This window comes from Salvelinus fontinalis, chromosome 40 (genome assembly GCF_029448725.1).
Source record: "Salvelinus fontinalis isolate EN_2023a chromosome 40, ASM2944872v1, whole genome shotgun sequence".
NCBI classification, from domain to species: Eukaryota; Metazoa; Chordata; class Actinopteri; order Salmoniformes; family Salmonidae; genus Salvelinus; species Salvelinus fontinalis.
The window spans coordinates 3567098-3577288 of NC_074704.1; the positions used below are offsets into that span (position 1 = coordinate 3567098).

Below are 10191 nucleotides of genomic sequence, written 5' to 3' on the forward strand. Positions count from 1 at the left end.
CCTGGATATGTGTTGCTATTGTGTGTTTTTCAGAGTGTGATAAACCTGAGGAAGCGGTAGAAGCAGCAGCTGTCTGTGACACATCTGAGCCTATAGAACCACTAACTGACAACAACCGGAATGTTGTTGTTTTGGTTTCCACGACTACCAAGCCTCCACAGAATGTGACCCGCAAAATGGCGTCTGTTGAAAACAGCCCCAGCAAGAGGGCTCCTCGCAATAAAGTGAAGCTGGCAGCTAACTTCTCTTTTACAGCCGCCCCCTAGGACTCTCACTGACAATCACATGCTGGAACAAGCACACACTCGCACATACTCACACACACACACATTCATCACACACAACTCGAAAATGAAGAGTTGATCGGCTAAATTGTAAAAAGCCCCAAAAATAATAATTTGTTTTTAGTCATGCCCCCCGCAACAAACTGTGACGTTATTTCCTTTCATTGCCTTTCCCCCTTATCTTTTCAAACTCAATCATCATGTTGATGTAGGTGTTTCTTCACAAAGCCATGAGTTTTCTTGTTGCAGTTATTTCTGCTACAGCCATTCATTTTTCAAAGCCGTGTACTTTTAGTCAGATTAATGCATGTCCAGAAAGGTTTTGTGGTAGATATTAATTTTATACTTTGGATAAGCTGTTTGGAAACATGATTCTCTGAAAGTGGAAAGAGAACTTCCCCACATTGGACAATACAGCGGCAACAAATGCTGAGGTAGTTGGCACTGTAGCCACGAGTTTACACTGCAAATCGCTAAAGATGCCTATTTTACCACTGAATACCTTACCTGAACTGAAAACCCCTCAGAGATGAAATACAGTCACTTGTTTAAAAATGGGAACTTATACAGGGATTTTATATCATGTTAATTATTGTCAAGGAAGCTCTGAGGGAAAGCTATATAAATATGTAGAGAAACGTCATTATTTTGATACGGCCTTGCTTTGTTTCAAGAAAGGAACCGTAAAGTGTCTATTGCCCTCTCCGCTGTGTTGTCCCCATTGCATTTTGTCACCGGACAAATGCACTTCTTCATACAGCTAGAAGGAAAAATATATATATTTGAGCTTTGCCATTGAGGCAGCTTTGGAGGTAGTATTGACAATTATCGTTATTGAGTAACCATGCCCATCTCATTCTTTTAACTCTTTCTCTTGGGCAATGTTTAGCATTGTGTTCAGTTCACACTCCGGTGTTAGAGTCCTCAGACATCGTTCCACCTTGACTATGTTCTTTCATAAAGTAGTAGGCTATATGGCTGGTGTTTTCAGTTTCTCAGTTAAGTATCGAGTCAATGGCAGGAGTGATCAAACTGCCAAAATGGCTTTGAAGTAACTTTGACGGCAGTCTGGTCTCAGTCAAATCGATCTAAGCTTGTATCTGTGTGTTCTCAATGGGGTGTCGCAATCAGCGCTGTCTCCAATGTGTACGGCAGTGTGAAAGAGAAGGAATTCTGACTCTTCAGTGAATGAGTTTTGAATGAGCTCTTGGTGAGGTTGTGGGCCGTTATTTAGGCAAGGCAGAAGCCGAGACCCTGAATACTCGGACCAAGTGTTAAAAAGCTTGGAGGCAGCGTGAACAAAGATATGGTGACACTGTTTCCTGCCGGAAGCTAAGTAGAAACTATTTCTGTTTTTGTATTTTTAGAGATTGAGTGCGGTTTACACTTGAATAACTTATAGGTGGTGTGTAATATGCATGTTGTGCATACAAAAACAACATTTTATGCATGGTGTAAACCTATTATATCAGAAATCAGACTGTTGGTGAACTGCATTTTTTTTAAAGAAATTAGTTGAAGTTGTCTTGTTTCCGCAGAAACCATGTATTACAGGTATTGTTTACATCACCCCCCCTCACTCCTGGTTACCGTTTACATCACCCCTCCCCCTCACTCCTGGTTACTGTGGAAACGCCCAAGGTTGTTTTTGTTCAACCTTGTTGCTTTTTGTCTACATTTTCAGTGTTGTCTCTACTGGTTGAGTAGAGGAGCTGGGATGTTTGATTTTTAAAACAATGAGATAGACTTGGTGTTTTTAGTAAAAGTGGAGAGAAAAGATGGGCACTTGTGTGCTCCAGCTACACATGAAACTGCAAGAGGGGCCCCTGGAGGCCCCCGATAGGATCAAAGGGACAAAGGCCCTCGTGCGGGTCTGGACAACGCCTGGCTCTTACAATGGCTTGTATCTGCCATGGCGCTTAGTAAGGGATGGCTACTGAATGGACTGGAGACATACCATACCTCATTTGTCTTTACATTTCATTTTTACTTGTGATTGTCTATAGATAAATGTTTTTGTTGTTGCCTATCCTACGTGTTGAGGAGAGTGCTGATTGTACTAACCAACCCCAAGTTATGACATTGAGTTCCTACCTACAAGCATGGTTTGGAAAGTAGAAGGCATGACTTGATGTAAGGGAAAAACAGCATCCCTATGAACGGATGTTGAAAGATGCCGTTTTCTCTCTTGTGCTGCTACTGTGTTGAAGCTGCAGAAAAGGCCGGAGAATTGGACCAGGGCCCCTGATGTCCATCTCCTTTGATCCAAAATGTCTTCCTTCTGTCAGTGTTACTGTATGTGTTGGAGATTCAGTTGAAGACCAGAGAAATTGGGCCAGAGCCCATGATGGTGATCTCCTTGCCAAGAGCCAATATGGCTCCTGTCCAGTTAGTGTTTTTCCTCTTGACTGTGTTTCAAATTGGCATCTCATTTGATTCTCCTCGTTAGTTACTAGACTTTTGTGTTTTGAAGCCCAAGATTTCCTTCCTGTTTCTAATTACATGACTCACTCAGTAAAGGAGGTGGATTTCCCAGAATCTTGAGCGGTTTCCAATACGGTATATTGAGGCATAATGGCTTAAAGGCTCAGAATCTTCCGAAAGTGTTAGACCCAGTTTGAACAATGGGCAGAATCTTATTTCTCTCTTTAACAAAGGGACAATCGGCACAAAAGTTGCCTTAAAATTGTGCACTAAAACTTAAATTATACTTTAGTTTGGCCTCGAAAGATACAACTGCGTTTTACGTTAGAACTAACTCCCAGGTGCTACAGTGTCCACTATCTCAGAAGGCAGAGTTAAAAAAAAGAGGTACAATTCTCATAAGTTTGCTTACATCAGTAAAAAGCAGCGTGTACTGGTAAAGTACTCCGTATGCACCTTTGCATAGCTTTGGTTCTTGTAAAAGGAGGTTTATTGTGGGTTTGTTCATTTCTGAGGTGAAAAAAAGAATTGTTTTGTCGTTGGTTAATTTGTATCGGACTCCACTATAGTGCGATTTAATTGTATCTCGAAGTGAGTATCATGGTCTGCGTCTGAAACGGCAGCATATTCCCTATATAATGCACTACTTTATATGAACTCTGGTCAAAAGTAGTGCACTATATAGGGAATAGGGTGCTATTTTGGATACTACCATGTCTGTCAATGTTTGTTTGCACTTCTCTTACAGTCTCTCTGTTGTACTCCCATGGAACTCACCCCCTCCAGTTTTCATCATCAAGGTTATCCTTTGTGATAATTCTTCTGTTCTGTATTTGTTTCACTGAAGTATTCTATCGTTCCTTCTCCCTTTTCCCCCTTCACCTCACCATACACATACAAGATGTTGTTGTAACCGTTTCATTGATGTTGAGGGGACCAAATGATTTCTGTTGAATAAATCACTCAAGCATTACTCCTTCCTCTTATTTTTGACTTGAGTTTCTCTTAAAGGGATAGTTAAAGGTGTTGTATTTTTTACTTGCTGAAAGTGACAGTAAATGCAGGGTTTTATGGTTTGCTAGCTGGTAATTTAGCAATGATACTAAAACTTCAAACTGAACGATCCCTTTAAATGACTTGGAAAACCAGTGAATTCCTGAAAGATGCCTTTTTATTTAAATATAGTACCAGTAAAAAGTTTGGACACCTACACACTCAAGGGTTTTTCTTTATTTTTATTATTTTCTACATTGTAGAATAACAGTGAAGACATCAAAACTATGAAATAACACTTATGGAATCATGTAGTAACCAAAAAAGTGTTAAATAAATCAAAATATATTTTAGATTCTTCAAAGTAGCCACCCTTTGCCTTGATGACAGCTTTGCACACTCCTGGCATTCTCTCAACCAGCTTCATTAGAAATGTTTTCCCAACAGTCTTGAATGAGTTCCTACATATGCTGAGCACTTGTTGGCTGCTTTTCCTTTATGGTCAAACTCAATTGGGTTGAGGTCAGGGGATTATGGAGGCTAGGTCATCTGATGCAGCACTCCACTCTCCTTGGTCAAAAAGCCCTTATACAGCCTGGAGGTGTGTTTTTGGTTGTTGAAAAACTAATGATAGTCCCACTAACCGCAAACCAGATGGGATGGCGTAGCGCTGCAGAATGCTCTGGTAGCCATGTTGGTTGTGTGCCTTGAATTCTAAATAAATCACTGCCAGTGTCACCAGCAAAACACCATCACACCTCCTCCTCCATGCTTCATGGTGGGAACCACAGATGCGGAGATCATCTGTTCACCTACTCTGCGTCTCACAAAGATATGGCGGGTTGGAACCAAATATCTCAAATTTGGACTCATCAGACCAAAGGACAGATTTCCACCGGTCTAATGTCCATTGCTTGTGTTTCTTGGCACAAGCAAGTCTCTTCTTGTTATTGGTGTCCTTTAGTAGTGGTTTCTTTGCAGCAATTTGACCATGAAGGGCTGATTCACGCAGTCTCCTTTTGAACAGTTGATGTTGAGATGTGTCTGTTACTTTAATTCTGTGAATTTATTTCTGGCTGAAATTTCAGAGGCTGGTAACTCTAATGAACTCTGGGTCTTCCTTTCCCGTGGCGGTCCACATGAGAGACAGTTTCATCATAGCGCTTCATGGTTTTTGCGACTGCACTTGAACAAACTTTCAAAGTTCTTAATTTTCTGCATTGACTGAGCTTAACGTCTTAAAGTAATGATGGACTGTTGTTTCTCTTTGCTTATTTGAGCTGTTCTTGCCATAATATGGACTTGGTCTTTTACCAAATAGGGCTATCTTCTGTATACCATCCCTACCTTGTCACAACACAACTGATTGGCTCAAACGCATTAAGAAGGAAAGAAATTCCACAAATTAACTTTTAACAAGGCACACCTGTTAATTGAAATACATTCCAGGTGACTACCTCATGAAGCTGGTTGAGAGAATGCCTAGAGTGTGCAAAGCTGTCATCAAGGCAAAGGGTTGGCTACTTTGAAGAATCTCAAATATAAAATATATTTTGATTTAACACTTGTTTTGTTTACTACATGATTCCATATGTGTTATTTCATAGGTTTGATGTCTTCGCTATTATTCTACAATGTAGAAAATAGTAAAAATAAAGAACCCTGTAATGAGTAGGTGTGTCCAAACTTTTGACTGGTACTGTATATATACAGGTAATTTCAGCTCATTTATGCATATTGTTCAATTTTGACATTAAAGCATCACTAATATACTACAGAACAAAGTTCAGGGATGGGTCTCAGTGTTTTCCTCAATTCTTTGCTTCTCAAAACCTCTGATGGAAGCACGGAGAAGGACTTGATGAGTCAAGGAAAATACTTTTGAGATCTGCCCAAAGGGAGGCGTGGGGTTAGAGGAAAATAATCTGAAGTAGATGGTCACTTTGTTGAACAGGACTCCCTAATCTTCTACAAACATTAGATTCCAACAAACTCTTTTCCAGAATCTTAAAGGCATGTACAAATAAAGAATTGCATTCACCTCTTCTTGTATTGCCGTAGAAATTGCAAGACTCGTAGTATGACGCTAATTGTTTTCCTTGCAATACTTATTCATTGTAATCATGAATAGTATTGTAGCGATACCATGGTATTAACTACCAGTATGTTTTGGTGAAGATAAGAATGACCAGTTGTAAGGCTGACTTTGTCTTAGCAACATAAATGCGTGTATACTGGTTGGTTGTTGATACGTTAATATACATCATAGAAAAACAAAATAACTCAATCATGCGATTGTTGCAGCTTGCCAATGTACATGGTATCATAGCAACTGTGTTCAGTAATACTGTTTATATAGGAAGTATACCTTTACAATAAAGGGATAAAAAATGTACTGCAGTGAGTGAAGTGTTTCATAATCTACAGTTCCAGAGCAAGCATCAGGGTTGGATCAATTCCTTTTCAAATCTGGTAATTCGGCAAGTAATTGACTGAATTGAAATGGAATTGACGCCACCCTGGTAAGCATACAGTACCTAAGTCTGAGAGGAGTTCTAGTTGTTCCGTTAAAGGGTTGGAATGGAAGCATCCAGTAAATACCCGTTATTCACAATGACAAAGTCAATAACAATTATGTCATGATGTCATTTCCTGGTGGACAGAGAACCTTGGTATGATGCGTTTGTGCTTCGGTATGGGACGTTGTGCTTCTAAATCGGAGGAATATAGGTCATTATTGATCTCTGAAGAATGTTTCAAGAGGGATGTAATGAGTCCCTAAATCAATATAAATTGGTGTATTGCTTAAAATACAGTACAGGTCCCATATATTCCATTTCCAATTGCCTTTTAACATTATATAGTGCCACATTTTTCATTTACATTTCTGTTATTCCATTATGTACTGTATTTACATGTGGCCAGGCCTGTCCATCTATCACCTCTATATGGGCGTCCATTTTGCACCAGGGTTCTCTGGATCACAGGAAATGATGTAACGATAGGTGATATGACACCAAGAGACCAGGTCAGGTGACAGATGTACAGTGTGACTGTGTTGTTGTTACTAGGGTGGTGCTGTGAATGGGAGGGTGTACTGTCCTCAACTCCTCTGTAACCACGGTTACATGATACAACACTGGGTGGCTCCGCAGCAGTCCTTGATGATGGTGATGGACTTGGTGATGGACGGCTTGCTGGGCGGAGGATCAGGGACTTGTCTCTTGGGCTTCTGGGGACCTAGGGTAAGAGAGTATGGGCAAATCTGAGATGTCATAGGCACCCTATTCCCAACATAGTGCACTACTTTTTGCACTCCTACCAGAGACTCGTATAGGGGTGCACATTTGGACACGTTCTCTGTGGTTTTAGATGGAAATGAAAAAGACACAGCCATTTCTCTAAGATTCCCATATTTGACTCTGAATGAAGTCCTAGCCATGATTAGATGAAATCAACGCCATAACAACTAAGACTGTTCTAGAATCGATATTCTGATATGATTTGAATCAGCTGTTATCACACTAATTCCATTACGTGGCTCGTCAGTTGTCCCTTGTTGCCTCTCGATTTAGCGCTGTCTTGACCTAATGTGACAGAGCCAGTGTACCTGGTATGAAACTGTATGACAGTCAGGGCCACTCATGGTCTGTGACTCTGGATATGACAGAACTAATCTGCTTGGTATTATATCATATCCACATCTTTACTGTATGTGTGCTTTTAATACGTACTTGAGTGTTTTCATCAAGGCCACTGTGACCATGACTATGTTGGTGTTGCGTTGTCAAGAGGGGGAACCTGTAAGCATTTCATTGCACTGTGTCCTACAAGTGCATCATGTCTATGACTCATAAACAAACTTGAATTTGAGCTATTGATTGTGCACTAGTGCGTGTTTTGTATGAAGGATACTACTCACTTTGGGCAGCTTCTCTGGCCAGCTTCTCCAGAGGCAGCAGCTTCTGTCTCAGGAACTCAGCCATCTCCTTGTCCTCCTCCTGCTCCCTGTAGAGAGGATATGGGTTACACTTAGTGGTTATAGACAGACCCTTACTCAATGGCAAAACGTCACATAGTCTGTAGTCTGTAGAATACCCCCATACGTACGTACCAAAGCCTTTGCCCCTAAACAGTTGTCACATTCTAGACTGTAACATACCCTGTGGCCATACTCCTATTCCATAAAGTTAGTGACTATTTACTGCACATAAAATCTCCATGCACAGCTTTGTTTCCCAGAATGTCTCGCAATCTGTCTGTTGCAGTTTACTTCTCAATGCTCCATACATTCACTGAATGACACACTGTGATCTCATATCAGCTCTGCTGTCTGTAAGTAATCTCCATGTGAAAGAAAGAGGACCAAGATAGCAGGCAGAGGATGGGGAGTAAGTGAGAGACCAATCTTGGTCCCCCTTGGTCTCTCACTTACTCCCTCCCTCCACCTCCCTCCACCTCCATCTCTCCAGCTCTCTCCCTCCCTCCACCTCCCTCTTTCCAACTCCCTCCCTCCATCTCCTGCTCTCCAACTCCCTCCCTCCACCTCCCTCTCTCCACCTCCCTCCCTCCCTCTCCCTCTCTCCACCTCCCTCCCTCCCTCTCTCTGGGAAAAGGGTGCCATTTGGACTGTACACTGTGGCTTTGGAAGTTGTTCAGATTAAAAAATGTTCTGCTTTTATTGTATTGTATTAGAGAAACACTGTCTCAGGTCGCTTCGCTGCAAGAGGGAAAGCATTAGCTTCGTTTGCCAGTGTGAATAATGCATTTTTTCCCCCCTTCTCTCTAATCATTACCCCCAGTGGATTCTGAATAGGCTCTTTTTTGTTTAGATTTACAGATGGTAAATCACATCAAATACATTTAGTAAAACACACAGAATAAAATATGACTTATTCGTGTTACGATATTATTTTCTGTGATTTCTGTTCTAGCAGCATATTTATTTATTTGGGTAAATTATTGACTATTCTCTCGTTTCTCCTGAGCTTCGGGTAATGAATATTGTCATAATGACTGGAATATTATGTATTCAGTGTTTGGTAATTAGATGTGCTTGTTTGTTTCCTAGTAGTGGGTGCACACATTAAAAGACATTCATTAATTTCAAGCTGCTTATAATGGATGACCCTTGACAGGACAGCTCTAAAACAAATTACATACAGACACCGCTACCTTTTTACGGTTCGTTTTTTTTTCTCTCTCTCTCTTCATGTCTAATAAGTGCCGCCTTTTGTGAGAAATGACATCCAGCTGCTGCGCCTCCATTTGTTCTGTGGCTTTGTTTCCTCCCCCCCCCCCCCTCTTCTCCTCTCTCCCTTCCTCTCCATCTCCTTTTGTTGCCCTTGGCAGCATGTATCATAGCTGACAGAGGTTGAAGGAGAGGGAAACTGATTGCCTCCCTTTCTGCTGTTTGAAGGTGAAAATGGATCTGCTCCTCAACACAGGATGTCACATATTATGAATGTCATTTTTGACAGGACGGAGATTGAAATGAAATCTTAAGACATGCAGCTGTCTCTGGCTAGCATGTGTTTTTGTCTTTTTAGGTTACACACTAGCCTACTTTCTCACAATGGTATTGTTTGAATGTGGTCGTGTCCCCAAAATCTGGCTTGTCTACTACTTATTTAAACTGCACACTGTGTACTAATGGTACAACATACATTTACATTTACATTTTAGTCATTTAGCAGACGCTCTTATCCAGAGCGACTTACAGTAGAGTGCATACATGTTATTACATTTTACATACTGAGACAAGGATATCCCTACCGGCCAAACCCACATACTATTTAGAACATAGTGTTTAGTTAAAACGAATGCAGTAAGCATCAAATAACGGCCCACTAGGCTCCTCCTACTGAGAACGCATCATCTAATGTACAGTGGCGTTGATTTCCGCCATTCGTTCATTTTGGTTCAACCTGTCCCCTCAGCTGATTATCAGCTGTTGTCAGACCGCATGGGTCTCCGCATAGGATTCTCTTCGCCAATAGAGTGAATTCTACTAGAAGAAAGGTTCAAATGAGTTTGACATCCTGGCATCTAAAGCATACAACATTATCTGAATTAGGGTTGTCTATGTAAACGCAGTATTGTTTTATTTGAATGTCTTGTTAGTCTCCAACAGTAGGTAACCTATCTGACTTGAGCTCATTTTTATTTACATAAATCAGCCCATTTATGTATGGGATAATCATCGAGGGGCTATGCGCTCCATAGAAGTCCATAGTGTTCCACGATGCGCTAACTGAGTGGAACTCACCTTCCACAGAGTGGAAATAGTTTCCACAGAACACATAGAGCCCCAAGTTCCTTTTATACCATGGCTATAATTTAGTACTTTTACCACTAGACAGTAGTTGCCTTGGTAACCAAACAGACTTGCTAGTTTAGCTAACCAAACCATCAGTCCTAGCTTGCTATTATGTTAGGGCTGCCCCCAATTAGTTGACTGGTTAATTGTTTGGTCGTTAGGCTGTTGGTC

General features: G+C 41.0%; 2 protein-coding genes across 6 annotated transcripts in view; one reads left to right on the forward strand and one right to left on the reverse strand.

Annotated features, from left to right (window-relative positions):
• LOC129839995 (meiosis regulator and mRNA stability factor 1-like) overlaps positions 1–3681 on the forward strand; it is a 21452-nt gene extending 17771 nt beyond the window's left edge. For all 5 annotated transcript variants that reach the window (XM_055907766.1, XM_055907768.1, XM_055907769.1 and 2 more), the window contains one exon: positions 34–3681. In XM_055907766.1, the coding sequence (XP_055763741.1) occupies positions 34–266 (233 nt within the window). In that variant the 3' untranslated portion in view covers positions 267–3681. The remainder of the gene's footprint in view (positions 1–33) is intronic.
• A 180-nt stretch (positions 3682–3861) lies between these two features.
• LOC129839997 (bMERB domain-containing protein 1-like) lies at positions 3862–7709 on the reverse strand (the record flags this gene model as incomplete). Its single annotated transcript, XM_055907775.1, is given in 2 exon segments — positions 3862–6941; positions 7624–7709. Coding segments are annotated over 2 exon segments (202 nt in total), but the record flags the coding sequence as incomplete, so codon positions are not given.
• Positions 7710–10191: the final 2482 nt, after the last annotated feature.